The 18,288-nt window shown below is 40.8% G+C and overlaps 1 protein-coding gene across 10 annotated transcripts in view; it reads right to left on the bottom strand.

Moving 5' to 3' along the window:
* Window positions 1-18,288, bottom strand: part of EBF1 (EBF transcription factor 1) — a gene marked incomplete at its 3' end in the record, with an annotated part of 270,160 nt that overhangs the window by 84,965 nt on the left and 166,907 nt on the right. For 6 of the 10 annotated variants that reach the window (XM_080353088.1, XM_080353089.1, XM_080353085.1 and 3 more), the window contains exons 7-8: window positions 12,883-12,964; window positions 4,804-4,945 (exon numbers count right to left, since the gene is read on the bottom strand). In XM_080353088.1, the coding sequence (XP_080209214.1) occupies window positions 4,804-4,945; window positions 12,883-12,964 (224 nt within the window). The remainder of the gene's footprint in view (window positions 1-4,803; window positions 4,946-12,882; window positions 12,965-18,288) is intronic. The other 4 variants (XM_080353090.1, XM_080353091.1, XM_080353092.1 and 1 more) reach the window with 1 other exon arrangement.

Here is an 18,288-nt window from a genome sequence, read left to right as displayed (position 1 = left end):
GGCAGCCAGATTATCCTCTCAAAAGAATTTATAAGGTGAGGAAAAGCTTTCATTTTATTAACCTAAATAGAAAATATCTAATCAACTAAGACACAACCTCGCATTCGTTTTTGCTTTCAAATCTGAAAACTTAGCAGGAAATCTGTACATCTGCCTGCTGTGGTGACTGTCGCCTCTCAGATTTCCCAGGATGGGCAGGATTGACAAGAAAAGCTCCTAAAATACCCCACTACTGACGAGAAGATCCACCTGACATACCCGGCTGAGGCACAGCAACTACTACTCTTCACTTACTGTGGAAGGTTTTCCACCTCTAGACAGCAAATGGTCTGAATCACTCATTACTATCACGAATTAAAACAACATAGTCTCAGGTGACGTTATAGAGGAATGAAATAATCCAGCCACACACCATTTCCAGTATAAGGGAGACACTAATAATTGCTTTCTTATATAATAACTGATTTTAGATGCACATACACACACTAGATTTATATATATTTCATACAAAATAATGGCAGGATATGGTTATCTTCACTGCCATCTTCAAATTCTGACACATTTTATAATCTGTCCCTATTTCTACCCGGCATCTTTCCCCCGTTGCTGCTGTTGAGCTGACCCAGAACCAAATCGCTGGCAAATGTCACCACCACCTAATTCTTCAGCACTCTTCTATGGAGGAGGAGGAAGGAAAAGCAAAAGAAATAAACTGCCCCTTTAAAAACCCAAGCATTTAAGCTGCTTGTCAGTCGTCTTCCTGACAAGGCCACTTGAATGTATTCAGGAATATTTGCATAAATGCTCACAGTGAGTTCACGGTGGCAGCTAGCACTAATGGTACATAAAGTAATTTAGTCACTTCTCTTAGGCATGCTGTCAGGGTGATAAGCACCCCCTCTTTGCCTTGTTGCATATTAGATCATTAGATAATAAAGTGTTAGAGCATGCAAACTGACAGGGTCTCGGGGACTATCATTTTTCGAGGGCATTGCATTCTGCCAGTGAGGAAAAATAACAGAGAAACTGATGCAATTGGCTTTACATTCTTGTAAAGCTATTCAAAAATTTGTGGGAATAAAAGAATTTCTACTTTGCAGTGATATGAGAGTTTAAACTGGAAACTTTGCAGACATCTGCAGTGGTGGACTTCCTGCTGGTAAACTTGAAAAGGATTGTGGCAAACCCTGCCAGAATTCCCCCCTTCCATAAGCTACTCACTTAAATCACATTGGAAAGATTTTGCTCTTAAAATTGACACCCTGGGATGAACTACAAGCTGAAATATATTCTACTGGTTTGTGCCTATTTGCTATACATTATACATCTTACTATATATGTACAATTTAGAAAGGTCAACCACACTGGCTTTCTGGTTTACCATAAATATAAAACAAGTGAGGATCCAACTATTTGTGAATGAAAAAGTGATAATTATTTAAAACCACAGATTACCGTGGCTTACCCTATTTATACCACATAGAGATATATGAAATAATTGACCTCTGCCAGCTATTACTTTTGAAAGATGGATATATTTATTTGAAGTATGGGCTTCTTAACCCACTGGTTTCAAGGAGTACTGTGTGGGGATACGAAACCATGATGTAGGTTCCTAGCTATATTCAGAGAGATGAGCCACGACAAGGAACTTTCATATTACGGTCTGACAAGCAAGGTATAAATAGAGATGTGTTGGATGTCCCCGAAATAATCCAGGCTACCTGCTAATGAAATGGTAAAACCCAAATGTGGAGACACCAGGCTCCTGAGTGTCTTGGGAGGTGAAGCGTTCTTTCCAGCTTTTTGGCACCCAAAGTCTCTTTTAGGTGTCACATAAACTGCAACTTCATGTTTAAGAGCATGTTGTCCCAAAACAACTTTGTGAGGGAAAATAAGATGGATATTGTCTAACTAAACCAGGCCACAAGCACACTTTCTTGCTGCATCCCCCTCCCCTTCCCCCGGTCCGCACACAGTCAGGCATTCTTCTCTCTTGCCATCAGATATTTGTGTTAAAGAGTTAAACGTCTAGAAAAGTACACTGGAACACATTTGGTCAAGGGCATATGATAGTTAGATCCTAGTATTTAAAAACCTGTGATCAGAAGTTGCTCACCAGAGCAATAAACCTGAGCCAAACTTGGCATGCCTAAGCCAGCTTTGCATATCACCGTTTACAGCTACTGCTCAGGCCAATCTGGCCTCCCCTGGTGGAGGCAGAAGAGCTGAAAAGAGGAAAGGCAAACAAACTGTCTCTGCTACTTATACCTGAAGATATTGTCCAAGATAAAAATTCCAAACCTGAAGACTCCAACTCAGGACTCCAACTAAAAGTAAAAATTAATTTCAGTGGGGGAAACTATTATCTGTTCCAATGGGTCTAAGGTTCATGGTGGTTGCCCAAAATTCAATAGCGTTAAGCCCAGCTGAGATTTTTCCTATTTTTTTTCATTAAGTGTTTCAGACATCTAATAACAACATCTAAAACAGTTTGTGGATTTTTTTTTTCCTGTCTCTTGGACTCAAGTGTGCATAGAATTCCTGGAGAGCTGGATTGAAGGATTTAGGTTAAAAAGGAAGACTCCACCGAGCCACTGGGATGAGTGCAATTTGTAGTGTAGAGGTTGCTATTCAAAAGTAAGAATTTACTAGCTGCTTTATGAGGTTGCTTGAGAGGTGCCTGAGAAAGCAGATTAGAAAAATCACCTTTCCCACAAAATATACACATGGAGATATTTTGCAGATGTTGACTTTTAATGTTGGCACGGTAACTAGGGTTTGTGTGGATATGTAAGCATAACATTACCTTTTTTTGTTTCTTTTTGCTAACATAATCCCTCAGGTAGCAGGAATGAGAATGATAACTGTAGTAAAATGATTTGCTATTACATCAGGCATGCAAAGAAGAATATTTATGTATGAGAAAGTAAGTATTGCCTTGACCAAAAGCATGCACTGATTGAGAAAAAATATATGGCATCTACTTTAGTAGGAATTCAAGTAAAAAATAGGAGTGTTTTGTTGAAAGGCTAGGCTGAATGGAAAGATTACAAAGTTGAATAGAGAGAAGTTTCCTTCTGTAACATTCTGCCTTCTGCTAATTAATAAAGACAGAGTTCATACATTCCTTACAAAAATTCAGCAAAAATTATAACAGTGGTTTGTTTATTAAATTAGGTCGTTGGCAGGATGAAAAAAAAATTCTATAATATGAATTATGGCTGAAAATGGCTCATAGCCTACATAAAAAGTTAGAGCTAAATAAATACAGATGTAAGTTATGTTTATATAATGAGAAACGCTGCTGAGCTAAGAATTTTAGGTTAGTAAGTGTGAACTACAGACCCGATTCTGCAAACACTTATCAATACCCTCAACTCTACTGACACAAGAAGCCTCATTGATCCCAACAGGACCATATGTGTGCATAATCTTAAATATATGCATAAGTGCTTGCAGGACTGATGCCTGAAAGCATAAACAGAATAGAAAGCTATTTCCACAGGAATTCACTGAGTAGTAGAAATCCACACATTTGCCCATTTCTCAGTATTAATAATTTCTTTCAACATATCTAGTTAACATTTTTTCTGAGTGGCATTAGCTTTTCCAGAGAAAATTTTATCTGGTTTCTTTACACTCTTTGGAAAAATCTATTTAATTATTCATCAGATCCTTGGCAAATATTTGTGAAACAAACCAGCAAAAAGGACTGGAATCTTCTACACTCAACTACTTCAATGGAAGCTGAGGATACGCATCTCTTGGAGGGAGGAAGCACCTATTGAATTTAGGATTACAAACAGCTTTGAAGACAAAGAGCTATTCTACCAAGCTGGAACAGGGAGAGGGGAGTGAAATGCCCTCTGTTTTGCTTTTCAGTAGTAGTCATCAGCTTTGAGGACAAAGAGCAAAACAAAACATTAATCAGATCCATATTTTTCAAAGTACATTTGCACTCAACAACTCCCATTTTAAGCACCTACAGTCACCAGCAGATGTTCTTTTCCAAGATCAGCTGATCTTACGGAAAAGATGACTGTCCCCCAGGCTGCTCCCAGCCCACCCTTCCTGGGCTTTACTGTCCTTTCAGAAAAGCCGGACAAATTGCCTTGTACCATTTCTCTTCCAATTATTTCAGACAAATAAAGTAGATTTGCAGAGTTATTACTTAAATGGTTCAACTTTAATGAACTTCTTTGGATTGAAGAAGGCTAGGGAGCAACGGGACAACCATCTTAGCCGGCATGTCCATGGTGGAGAGTAGCCTGCAGCAGGGAGGAGAGACAAGCAGCTGTGGTGTGTAGGGAAGAGCAGCTTCCTCAGCTGGCACAGCTGGAGCCAGAGGAGAGCACTCGTCCATGGCTTGAGTAAGCAGATGGATTTCCAAGAGGGCTCTGCTTTCATTTAGGGCAATTCAAAGAAACAGCTGGATCTCCTGGAGAGCTCAGCTCTCTATAGACAGAAGAAATCCAATCTGAAACTTGGGTGCTGATCCCTTCAGAATATATGCAACATGCTTTTGATACACAATCAAGAATCAAGGCAATTTGGAAAAGCTCAAACCACCGCAGGACAAACTCTTCACCTGTGTTTGCTTACTGGTTTGTCATTTCACTATGTTTATCACTGACCTACTTGAAAAACTCCCGCTTTGGTCTGAAGGCCAGTCTCTTCAAAATACCTGGTCCCAAAGGTATAAACTTTTACAGGACAATTTGAAACCAGAAGCCAGAGAAATAAACAAAATAAAACTACATTTAAAGTAGCAATGCCAACCAATGAAAATTATATGCCTACCATGTTCCAGATAAGAAGGCGTACCTTCCGAGGGATCGAGTCTTCGAGCTCTCCGCCCGTGCTTGGAATTGTTGTGTACAAACATATTGTCCGACACTGCCAACACATGGCCATCAACATTGACTGTTGTAGACACCACAACCTGCAAAGGCAAGAGAAAAATAGAGGTAAATTTGGATATATCTGTATGTTTTTTAAGAAGCACACAGTATAATAAACTCAGTTAAATAAATAACAGCTGGGAGCTGTAGAAAATTGCATAGCTATTTCACATAATAACTCGTGCTTGTGCTGTACAAATCTAACAAGAGACGCTATTGATGAGTGGGTCTTTGGCATCGAAAGCTTTTGATGCAGTTTTAAGTCAAATTGCAGAGTTTGTAGCTGCATGGCAGACGGCACACTGTTAACCATTATTTTAACAAGAGGATCTTTATTAAGTATTTTTTCCCCTGCATACAAGGGCAGCTGTGTTTCACCCTAAATTATCCTTCAGTTTCCATGCTGAAGTAGATAGAGCTGTTGACATTGCAAATGAGAATCAATTCAGAATAAAAGAAAACAAAAGCATATTTTGTGAAGTTGTAATGAGAGTTGCTGCATGCCTCCCTGTCCCCCCCACTCCCCTTCTCAGTACAGTCACTACAGGTTGTTGGACTTGCCCAAATTTCTCCTGAGTTCTATCTTCAGGAGTACATATAGGCACATTTGTGTACACACGCACGCTTGACAGTGGGGTCTTGATCTGGAGAACACAACCCTATTCATGCAGCATTGGAATTATTTGTGTTTCTCAACTTATCTCAATGTCAACACCTGGGATTTGGTTTAAGGGGAGGGGAGGGAGACAGAAGCACCACCCTGGAGGCAGGATCCCACAGTTCTGCTCCCCAGAGCAGCCTGGGGTGGGAGAGGAGCCAACCCAGCAGGAGCCAAACAGGTACATGTTGGGTCCAGAGCAGGAGACCCAGCTACTCAGAGGGGTCCAAAGGCATATCTCAACCTTAAGGCCCAGCAGGCATTATCCTATAGGAGATCCCTGTTCAGGCTGAGGGCAATGGAGTCATGAACTATCAAGGAGGAAACATAGGGATGTATAGGGCAAGTCCCTGGCAGAGCTGGGAGCTCATCACACCGGGTCTCCTCCCACCACACTCAGACCAAGCAACCTCACAGCCTCCCTGGCTTTCATCCAGTCATCCCCTCCCATAGCCTTTTCCCAGCCGAGTACGGCATTCCAAGGGTTTTACCCCAGCCAAAGATCTGGCCTTCAGCTGGCTGTGCTGGTTTGCCAGGGGCACGTGTCGCCTTTGAGAACTTCGACTAAAACAATAAGAAGAAATGACCTACACTTCTCCTTACATTAAACAGGGAAAGGGATTAAAAACTGAAACCCACAGAGATATGTTTATTCATGTGACCTCTTACAACCAAATATAATAATTGTCTGTTAATTGCAGTTTCAGCTCCCACCTCATGCTTCGACATGTGAAACAGCAATCAGCAGCTCCTGTTTAATCCACCTATTATGTTGACTAATTAACTTTGCTCGACAGTTTATTTCTTCCTCCATTATCAGCCCCTGTCAGCCGCAAGCACACTGCCGCAAAGGGGGACCTCAGCCCTTTTGATTGATCACCGATAGATTGACATGCAGATTAATTTAATTAGAATCACCTCACTTGAGAAATGAAAGACAATGGCAAGGGGGCTAATAGATCTGCTCTTATAATGAGGCAAGCCTCCAGAGCCACGGCAGAGGATTTCTGATTTATTTTGCTGAATTCCCCAGTCACTCTGAAAGGCTCTCGCTTTAATTGTTCTTGGTTTTGAGAGGCTTTAGCCTCTGAAGAGGTGAAATGCTTTACAAGGATTGGCAAACATTGCTTCAACTCTCTCAGGAAGCTGCTGCCTCTCAAAGTTGGTCAAATGGGGACACTTAAAGGATTGCTTACAACAATTCAATTTCATCATTTGAATTAGATTGAAAAAAAAGGTAAATGAAAAATTTTCCAACTCTTGCTGACCACTGATTAAAACGCTCAAAAATATAAAGTAAGCAAAACTGTCCATAGCTCATCGCAAGGTCTTTGTCTGTAAAAAGAGGAATACAAAAAAGAGCAGGTTACGTCTGAAGTATCCTAAAACCATTCCTCAGAATGGCATTCCAGGCAATAGATTTTTGTGCGTGTTTTAAGTGAAAGATATTAAAACACAGAATAAATTATTCAAGAGCTCTTACAGATGGAAATTTGGGAAAAAGAAAGCACCAAACACTGTAGGTAAGTTTTTCTGAAATCAAACTAAAGGCAAGAAAACCCCAAGCCCTATATATAAAATTCCAAAAGGGATTTAAAAAGTAATTTATCCATTGCATTCCTGAGGGATAGAATAAGGTTTATGATATTTTCAATAAAATATGATCTTATAGTAAGTGGCTCAGGGTTTGCAATCTTATTTGTGCACTTGCAACCATTGTAAATTCTTTGCAACTGGGATCTTAAGCCAAATCCTTAGCTGGCATTGCCTGTCAAGGCTCCATGATTCCTGCCAGCTCCTTATATTCTGCAGTGGATCTGCTTAGACACGTCTGAAAATTAACACTATTACAATAAATAACAATGGCTACAACATAAAATATTTTCCCCAATCCTAAAACTATATAGGTACACGCAGATTTCCCACTGAAGCTGATCAATCCTCTGCTGAAATCCAAACTTTTAAAGATTTCTAGAAATAGGATTCCAGAAAAATAATGAGTCAAGAGTCATAATAGCAAGGTAGGTTCCTGTGACAATTGGAGATATAAGTAGCTGTCACTATACACGCACCTTTCTAGGGAAGAACTCAAGGAAAAAATCCTAGTGAGGTCAGTTTTATGTGAGTAAATCTACATTTAATTTTTGCCTCTTCAGGCTTCCAAAACTGTTGATGTAACGTACTTTGAATTACTTAACAGTGTCTTCCTACCCACCTCCTGAACAGAGAGTTTGATTTACTACAAAGAGACCACATTGGTGTGTTCTTCAGTGTCGTTAGCAGAAGAAACTATAAAAGGAATCCTCAAGAGAAACTCTTTTCAGTGTCAGGAAATGCATTAAAAAAACCTGTGGTTACTCTTATGTATCTGTTTGAAAAAAAAATAAGATTATCCATAGTGCACCTGTAAGATGCACCACACGCTCACTGCTCAATTCGTTAAATACAAAACTTCATTAATATGGGTATACTGAACATACACTCCACTAAGAAAATATTAATGCCCCTAAAAAATACACCTTGAATATTGTGTGACACAGTTACATATTTGGATCGCTACAGAGCACTTACAGAGTTACAAGTTCTCCTCATATTTTTTAATCTAAAAAAATACTGCACTCTCCTCATTTTGATTTTGAAATGACTGGGATATGTTCAAGTTAAAGGACATACTAAAACTAATTTGTGGAGAAATCATAAAATTAGGGGGAGGGGAGAGCCAAAGTATATATGGAATGGGCTCTGAGACATCCTAAAACACAGACCATAGCAAGAGGGAAAGGCACACTACAGTTTAATAAATGATTAATGAGGTGCTGACACATTAATGTAAGCACAGGGATAACCAGGCCTGCCAAATCTCAAACCTTTCCAAATTTTGTCAACAAAACACAGTTTTAATTTGGGACAGGCAAACATGGAAAATGATTTTGAGCTTTAGCTTTAGCCCTTCATAGATTTTGAATTTAAATCCTGTATCAACACCAGGGGAGACAGGGGTATGAAAGAAACACATTGGTTTACAACTTTCTTCAATGAAGTTGGCACTATCAACCACGCTAACGTATCACGGCTCTGTGAATTATTCTGCCTGCCATTAAATAGTTCAGTTTGTGAAAACTTGAGCTTAGTTTAAAAAAAAACAAAACCAAAACACAACATTCGGAGACCAGGAGCCTGGAGATCAAGCTATTTATCCACGTTTAGCGCTCGGCCTGTTTATTTGTTATAGTACCTCACCTAATATATCAAAATTAAGCATTGCATGACTCCTCATTTTTAACCACAGCCCATTAAGCGCTGCTAACTGATTAAGACATAGCATGTTCCTTGTGCTTTCAATTTTCTCCCATGTAAGGTGAGAGAGCTGATATTTGTGCGATGTCCCCAACATACAGTGGCAAAAGCAGAGAGAATTAAGATGATCTCTAGTTTGAAGTGTGTCATTACTGTTAAACCTGTAAGTCCAGTGTTCGCTGCTCTTCTGAAAGTGATGCAGCAACACCTTTATTTTCAGCACCACTTGGTGACTTCTTCCTCCAGTGTGTTGACTTCTTTATTCTAGTGACTAAAAATCACTCTTGATTTAATGAGACTCTTTAAAAGTCACCTAACTTTAAGCACATAAGTAGAATACATTCAGTAATTTTGCTCATGTGCTCAAGGACAGGCCAGGCACTTAATTGCCTTGTTAAATCAGGCTCTTTTTTTTGCCTTTCCCTTCTCTGGGGATGGAGCCTTGCATGTCCAAATTCCATTATCTGGGATTCATGAAGCATCATCTCTGTCTCTTATGCAAATTTGCAATAAGACACAAGTGGTTTCAATTCAAACATGAGTGGCAGTGTCCCGTGGAGGCAAACTAGCAGCCTAGGCTGAGGAAGAGGTTGTGGTAACAAAATCAAATAACATGGCAATTTCTAAGTGACTTTCAAGGTTTTCATAATAAATGAATGTCTGGGGCTTTATGCAGTGACTCAGTCTGAAAAGTTTCCTCTAAATTAAAGCTTGACATGTGTCAGTTTGCAAGCAATTGTACTAAAACAAGAACAACAAGATAACTAGGGCACCTGGGTTTCATTAATTAAAATAACATGCAAAACTGTTTAGGTTGTATGAATGAATTCTTAGTGCTGAAATATAAAATCCAGGCAGAGTTCACCGATGATGCCTTCTCCTAGGTATTATTATTACCACAACTAACTGGGGCACTACAGCTCATCCAACCAAGACTGATGACTTATTGTGATGAAGAATGCAAAACTGGACTGAGCATCTGCTCCATGGGGTTGTTGGAATAAAAAGGCAAGGTTGGACAAAGGTGACAATATGTGATATCACCAAATATTTTTTGCAATCGATGAAGCGCCGGCGATAAAATGATTTTCTCAAGGACAAGCAGGGAGTCTGTAGCACAACTGAACACTCAGCTGCCTTGAGTTCCTTCATAATACTTGACTCTCCTCTCTGACCATCTCCTTCTGCTAAGAGGAACACATCTAACACAGACAGGGCCAGCACTGCTCCAGCACACATTTTTGCTGGCACTCGTCACAATTCCCATTGTCACATACCTGGATGCCTCAGACATACAGAGAAATGCATTTCCTTCCAGGCCCACCACTTATTTTATGTGAGGCTTATCACACTACTACATTTGCACACAAAGTTCAGGATAAAAATTCCAAACTTATTCCTAGATGAGTCTGAACGAATTTTCACACACAGGTCATCTGAATCAACACATACTCTCCCTCTTCCCTCTATTTTCTTAACCTCCCATACCATATGATAATCAGACAATTTCCTGCTGCAGGATAAAAATACCAAAAAACGACAAGAAAGGACATTTTTCACAGGACCCATGCTTAGATAGTGCAAGACTCATGTCCCTGGCCCTTCACCGTTTCTTCGACCAAAACCATAATGTGCATCCTAACAACTCCCAGCAACTTTTGGGCACTGATGAATAAGAGACCATGGCTAAAAGATCGACAAATCTCTGGGCAGCTTAACAGTCCAGCACAGGTAGGGGAATGAAGTAAAGGAAGGGGACTTCTCACTTTCTTCTTGTTACAAAAGTATTCTACTACTCTGAAAGAAGCTGGAAATATCTTACGCTCATCACTTTTAACCAGAAATTTGACATAACTATTAGAGACCTTGTAAGTCACTTGCAATATTCCAAAGGCAGCTGATAGCAAACCGTCCACTGACTTTACAGGACCCCAGATTTCACTTGGTTCCTATACAACATTGTCTCAAACATCTAGGTGCATCATATGATTGTGGTACTGTGTGTAGGCTTGGTCCTTTCCACCCTAAGAAATGACAAATGAAGCCTGGACTTTGAAGACTCTGGCTGTTTTGTTTTAAGAAGTCTATTTCTAAAAAAGCAACAAGTTCAAAATTAAAACAAAACAAACAAACAAAACAACAACAACAACAACAAAAAGGAACAAAAAAACCCACATAAAACAAAAAAAACCACCAAACAAACAAACAAAAAGAAACAACAAAAGAAAAAAAAAGCAGCTGTTGTAGAACAATAAGCCTGGGCACTTAACAGGATGCTGCAAGCTTCAGTACCACCCTGTATTATAGCATGAGTGGTTCGCTCTGCTGAAAGTGATTAATTTCTTGAAAATGCTAAGGTCACACTAATTGACATGACCTGTGTAATTAAGCAGTCTCTGTTTACACACAGAAAGCTCAACTGCTGTGAAGCTGGGTTTGTATGACAGAATGTCTTTACAAGTCAAGAGACCAACAACCTTTCCTATGTCCTACCTACTCGCCGACATAGACTCCTGATTGCTGTTCTGAGAGAACACGAAAAGGCATTACCATATGAAAATCAGCCTCAAGCCTGGACGAGCACAAACCCAGTTGAGTGTACATGTTGTGAAGCAAGATCTGACGGGCCCCAGGGGCGACTGCTTGGCCTAAACCCCTGTACTGGTGAGAGTCCTTTTCCCTCTTTCTCCTTCAGCGATAATGCCCTCGCGAATCACAGGAGAAATGTGATGGAGGGAGGAGTGTGGGGTGAGAAGCTGAGGGCTCTGCCACACTAATGCCAGCTCTTATACTGATTAATTTAATCCCTGTGGCCACATCTCCTCACTCTGCACTGCTATGCTTGGAGGGGCAAATAACACCCTTCTGCCTTCCAGCATTGTTGCAATTAAGCAGTTCAACAAAAGACACATGTTCTACATATAAATAATATTGCCATTTACATAGCATTTAGCACTTTTATTTAAGTGCTACAGTGCTGAAAAATGAAGTAAACAAGGTTCTGAGCTACTGCAGAAAACAGCCAACTCTTGGAACTGTCTTCCTTCAGAGATCCATGCAGTTTCTGGGACCAATCTCCTGTTTTTTCCTCAGATGCTTTAGGCAAATCCCCACTGAATGGCTATCATGTTTTCTCCCTGGGTTATATACACTCTTCCCATTAGAAGAGAAGGTCCTTTGGCTCTCTATCCCAATATTTTTCAGCACGTACTCGGGTAAAGCATTATTGGCAGTCAATGGACCACATCTTCAGTAAGCGGGTTGAAGCAACTATTTCTCAGCATTGCCACCACGTACATCACTCTGCTGCCAGCACTGGGGCAGGCAAGTCCAGACCATCTTCCCAAGGGACAGTGGCATACTTAATCCCAAAGCAGTCGTGGACATAGGTGTAGCATAAAATATGTTCTTGGCCATCTAAAGCTGTGTTGATACTACAGTTCCAAAGCCCCACTGCCACATGCTGCAACATCAGGAAAATACCAGCCCAAAACATCCCAAGAAATATACACCCAATGGTAGTTTTTTCTAAGAGCTGACTACTGGGATGGACCTTCCTCCTATTGATACATTTTTATGAGTCTTTAACTTTGATGACGAAGAACTGCTGAAGTGTAGTCATGAGATTGATTTTATTAGTGGCTCTTATACCCTCCTCTGCCTCTTCCAATGAATATAGTGCTCACTTAATGTTTACATGAAGGCAAATAGTTCCCCCAGCAGAAGGGAATATCTCAGAGCAGGGTAGCCCCATAACCTAAAACAATAGTGAGGTCATTCTGATTTTTCCTTTGCATGCTTTCATTTCCCATGGAGAGGACATTATCTTCAAGAGTTCTCTTGTCCAGGGCAAGAAAATCCAACTACTTCCTGCCAATTCTGCTGTGACAAGAAGTCCTCAAGCAATACGCTGTGACCTTATGATTTTAGCATCTTTCAGTGAATTACTAGGTTAGTTTGGGTCAAAGTACTTGTGTACCTAACAGCTGCTGATTTTTAAAGGAGGAAGCGTGTCCGACTGACCTGGAATCGACGCATATCTCGAGGGTTTCCTGCATTTTTTAGGCAATTTTGGTTACATTTGAGGAAAAATTTCAAGAAGAACCTGTGGAGAAAGAGAAATGGACATTAACATCTTATAAACAGTGTGTAGTAATAGTATGTAACATCCACACATTTGGTCCAACAAAGCCTTATTTGCCTTTATATTCCCAATTCAGACAAATCATCCCACTGACCATCCAAAGAAGGAGCAGAGCTTGCATGGGCTTTAATCCAGCAAAATATGTAAGCACGTCTTAAACATTTAAGCATTAACTTAATAGATCAGTTGTGTCATAGCCATTAAAGTTTGCAGAGTCAAACCCTCTATCACACTAACCGGCCAGGATATTTCAGCACAGCAAAAGAGGACACAAAAATGTCAGCCAAGAAAATTCCCTTATGTATAAACGGGGTTTTGTTTTACAAGTTCACTGTTGTGTGCGAATTTTGATTTAATACAAAAATACTGAAAATGTTCCATAGAGTTGAAATTTCCTTTCCACAATTACCCCTGTTTCTGCATAAAATTAATGTTCAAATAGCAGTTAGTGGGAGATCAAAACCATGAAAGGAGAAAGAGGGAAGTCTTGGTTAAAAGCTTGACTTCACAGAAAAATGAAATCTTTTCAGTGCAGTCTATTTCCTGACCATACACAGTTCACTGAAGTAGCTATACGACCCTGACATATATCTCCAAGAAAAGACATTGCATTTTACAAAGCCAATGAAAAAAGCAAACATTTCCCCAAAAATATTTCCTTCAGTGTTATGCATCAGTGGACTGTAAACTCAGAAAGACAAGTTGATGAATAATAGTGAGTCTCAGATTCCATGCTTCCTTCCTGAGAGCCAAAGTTTATCAACCTTTTGTCCAAAATAAACTACAGACTAAGGTCTACTAAAGCTCGGGCACGCAAAATTTAATCCTACAGTAAGTTTAAAACCTAGCACATCCAGACAGAGCAGCACTACACTTGCAACAACCATCAGTTGACTAAGCAGAAGTTAATCTGACCTGTCTCCATATACAAAAAGCAGGGTGGAGAACTGTTTGATTCTGGTTTACTTTAAATCGGAAATTTAACTTTTGCAAGTATCCATCTTTTAGCACCCAAACTGAATGCTAGATCAGCGGAATTTGCACATGCTGCCACCAAGAAAGGAAAAACTACAGGGAAAACAGCTTCACAAAATCCCTTTTTGATGAGCAGCATTCCTTGCCCCACTCTAGTTGTGATGCTGCCCCTCAATGAGGTGTTTTGGTGCTTGTTCCTCCATGCCAAGAATATCATACTAGGCAAATGGTTGTGAAGACAAATTGAAACTACAATAGACTGTCTTCCTTAAAGAAAAATAAGGTTACGAGGGGGATTATAAAATGTGATGCCTGGGATTATCAAGGACTGTATCTCCTGAGCCAGGAAGTCCCTTCTAGACCTGTGCTCCTAAATAAGAGCAAGCAATCAACATAAAATAAATAGCTACCACACTTGAACAGGGTTTTGGAGACACTATGTTTACACTAAAATAAAGAGCAGTGTAAGCCATTATGTTTTTTTCATCAAGCAGGTTCTGATATTCAATGATGGAAAGTTGGTGTTATTTGTTGTAGGTGTGTGTGCCTTTTTAAGCCTCTAATGGCCAGCTGTGACAGCCTGACTCAGATTGTGTAGAAGGAGCTGTCAGCACAAATCTTGGCATCTCAAATCCAGACAACTGCTCGCCACCAGGAGAGGGTTTGTACTCACGCCAGAATGGATTTTGAGAGACAAGCAAATAGGGCATTAACTCCACCAAAGAAAAACTAAAAGTGGGAAGAGTTCAGGATCTTACATTTTAGATTATAGCTTTCCTGTCAACAGCCCGTCATTTAGGCTCATGAGCTATGAAGGGCATGGACATCAGATCCCTCTTGCCCTAAGCTGGCCCTGTCTGGAAAATGCTGGCAGGATCCAGAGACCACCCCTCCACGCAAGATTGCTTGCTGAAATAAAAAGCGTGGCCATCTGTTGGGAGGCAAAGACATCCCTGTCAGCTGGTGCCTACAGCTTCGAATGGGCCCTTATGTGGTGAAGCCTCTCAGAGCCACTTGCTCTTTCAGGAGAAGCTGGTGCTGCCCCAGGTTTGCCAGGAGATTTTTGGTGGCTTAGCCAAGTACCGAGCCCAGCAGCTGCTCGCCTGGTCTGTCACAGCCCTGGAGCAACATCTCAGCCCCCAGCAGGGCTGGGACATGGAATAGTTAAAAATATCTGCACTGAGAAACAGCGTCAGTCATGCAAACATGGGAAGTGCCTTCAAATCTGGCTCTGCCCCATGAGCTCTGGGCAATGGGAGTTGGCAGGTTGACACGAGGGCCCCAAAAGAGATAGAAAGCCCTTCATGAAGCTCTTTGGAGAAACACTGGACCTCCCCTCCTGAAGTCTGAGCTCCTGTCAGCTCAAAGTCTTTGAAAATCACTATGAAATAAAAGAGCTGGCTTCTGGGGTCTGCAAACTCTAACCCAAAGTTTCAAAGTCTAACTGCATTTGCACCGTGCTATCTGCCACATTCTACAGAAGTTTCATCAAAATAAACTACAGAAGAAATGAAGTTTATCTATTTAAGCCTACCAAAAAAATATCAGGCAAGCAAGTAAACAAACAAAACTTCCTTCGAATTAAATCAACTCCAGAAAAAATAACTTAAAAACCATCAGTATTTTCAGAGGAATTTTCAAGACACCAATCTGACACAGCCAAGTCCACTCCCTGCATTTTAAGTAAAAAGCCGCCAGTTTACAGAACACATTCTGCCAAACACCATGTTTTTATTCTACTGAAAGACAAAACAAACTATAGGCTGCGCTTTGTTTTGGAACACACCAAAGATGGAGTCCTCCTGGCTACGCAAAAGCGTCCCCGCTTGTCTGGGCAAGAGCTGAGCAGCTCCTGAGCTGGCACAGTGCGTGCCGGCCGACCGTCTGCCCCAGCTTTGGCAGCAACGTGGGTGAGAACAGATTAGGACAAGGGTAGAGTGGAGCAGTTTGATTCACGGGGTTCAGCCCAGTCTCGGTTTGTGCTTTAAAACACTTCTTCAGGTGCCTTCTTCACCTCGAGTCCAGTTCTGACAGCCTTGGTCATTACCAACACTTCACTCTGCAAATAATTCAGATTTAGATTGACAGGACTGGTGCAGGAGAAGTGCCAACAGAGCTGAGCTCTTTGTAGGCATAAACCTCCATCCCTGTTTGTTTGCATCTAACTTCTTCACTGTGGGTTATTTTTTTCAGTTCTAACTTTATCCGCCTTTGGCAGGGCTGTATAGCATTAATACTAACCACAGAGGATATATAGCATTAATGCTAACCACTGGGGTCTGACATTCATTTCCAAGATGAAAAAAGTCTGCAAAACACAGAAGTGTCAATAAAATCTTCAACTCTCTCTCCAAACTTATGTGCTCGCTGAACACCAGCTCTTCTGTCACACAAGACTCAGTCAGCAATTACACTTATTGCTACCATTGAAGGTTTATTTTTTTCGTGAATCAAACACACATTTTCTGACTCCCTTCTTGACTACTAACATCCCTGGTGTGAGGAGAATTGGTGCATATGGAGCAGAGAAACACAAGCCAGTGCCACACAAGTGGGCTCAGGTCCAGAAACATTCATACTTTACAAAGCACTTGTATTTACTGTCTTACATTGCTATTAAATCACGGGACTCTGTGCTTCACCCCTTAACCCACAGAGACATGGTTGGAGGGTATGGGAGTGCAGTTTTGGAGAAAACCAGTTAATTTTAGATTAAGATGTGCTAAGATGCAGCTCAGTGCAGGCTGCAAAAACCACTCAAGGACTGAAGTTGTTGAGCAGTTCATCCATGCCATGGCACTGTACTACTACTGATCTCTAATCAATTGCAAGGACCAATGTAGAAATATAACCTCCAGTTAAATACAAAACTCTGATCTGAATTAGGCCCAAAATTAACTTGAACCTCTGTATGCCAGGCATAAAAATGAGTTATTGGCTCTTTGGGGAGTATTCTCTCCTTTCTCACAACTTGATTGAAAATTAATTTCTGGAGATGATGAATTTTTTTCTAGCAAAAATGCTTCATCTCCAAAAAGGTTTTGGTGTCAGCAGGACTGTGCTCTCACCATTACCCTCTAACTCCATGTTAGTGAGGGACTCTCACCAGCCCGGTCTGAGCTCCCTGGTTGTCCCCACTGCCTTCCCACATTGCTATTTCTTGCTCCTGACACCAGCTCATCCCTTGTCCTTCCATGCCTTGATTCCCCTTGTGCAGTCAAAGGATCCAGTGAGCACACGACCAGCTGGAGGTCCCTACATTTGTATAAAACACTCCCCACAATCCATCATTGGCCATCTAGTCCACCACACTGCAAACTCTTTGCATGTTCAATCCCCATCATCACCCCAACTTTTTGCCACTGCTAACTACCACAACGAGTTAAATTAAATAAGTACAGCAGACATGGAAATAGTAGCAATAAAGATTTAAAAGGATTTTGCCTTCCTACATTTCTTGCCACTACAAATTAATACCCATGTTTATTAACAAAAAAACCCAAAGATTTAAATTAAAGAAATCAAGCTCTGACATGATCTAGTTTGGCTCTTCTGTCACTCCCCCAAAGGAAATTTAAAGGAGCTCAAACACGAAGGCTTAGCGTTAGGATTTTCTTGCCATTGCCACAATAAATATGTCTGTGGAAGGAGAAAAAAATAGTTGGAAAGAAGGCCCACTGCATTCCCGATTCTGAAGAAAAGCGAGTTTGTTCCTGATACATTGGAGAAGTTGTTCAAGAACAGTTCATCCATGTGAAAATACGACAGCTGTCGTGCTGCCAAGGTCAGCCAGAGCAGTGGCTGTCCAGAAAGTGAGTGCCCATTATACAACTTAAACATGCCTAGCGCAAACAAAATCCACAAAATGCACCTTTTCTGAGGTATAAATGCATTTGATAGAAAAGAGAAGCTTTAGACCCCTGGATGAAACACAGCAGTAAGTACATGTGGGTTTGCAAAATTAGTAAAACCAAAATACATGGTCCAGTGCAACAATTAGTCCATCAGATAATGGGATCGCATGCTCATTCTGTAGGACACAGCAATTCAGCAGAGTACTAAATATGTGCATAAATTTAAATACACAAGCAGTACCGATGGAGACAAAGGTACCACTCACGTACTGCAGGAACTTGCAGAACCAGCTCGTCTCCTCTCTTTGGTTGCTCTCCCAGCAACAGAGGATGCTGGGGATGTGATAATACAAATACAGTTGTCTCAAACAGTATCTGATGGGTATTTTATTTCTGGTGTAAACTTGGCAATACTAAGAAGTACTAAAGAAAATATAGAGGTGAGTCCACAGGACA

This window comes from Nesoenas mayeri (assembly GCF_963082525.1).
Source record: "Nesoenas mayeri genome assembly, chromosome: 14".
Lineage (NCBI taxonomy): Eukaryota > Metazoa > Chordata > Aves > Columbiformes > Columbidae > Nesoenas > Nesoenas mayeri.
The sequence above is the reverse complement of the archived record's forward strand: the minus strand, read 5'-3'. Positions and strand labels throughout refer to the sequence as shown.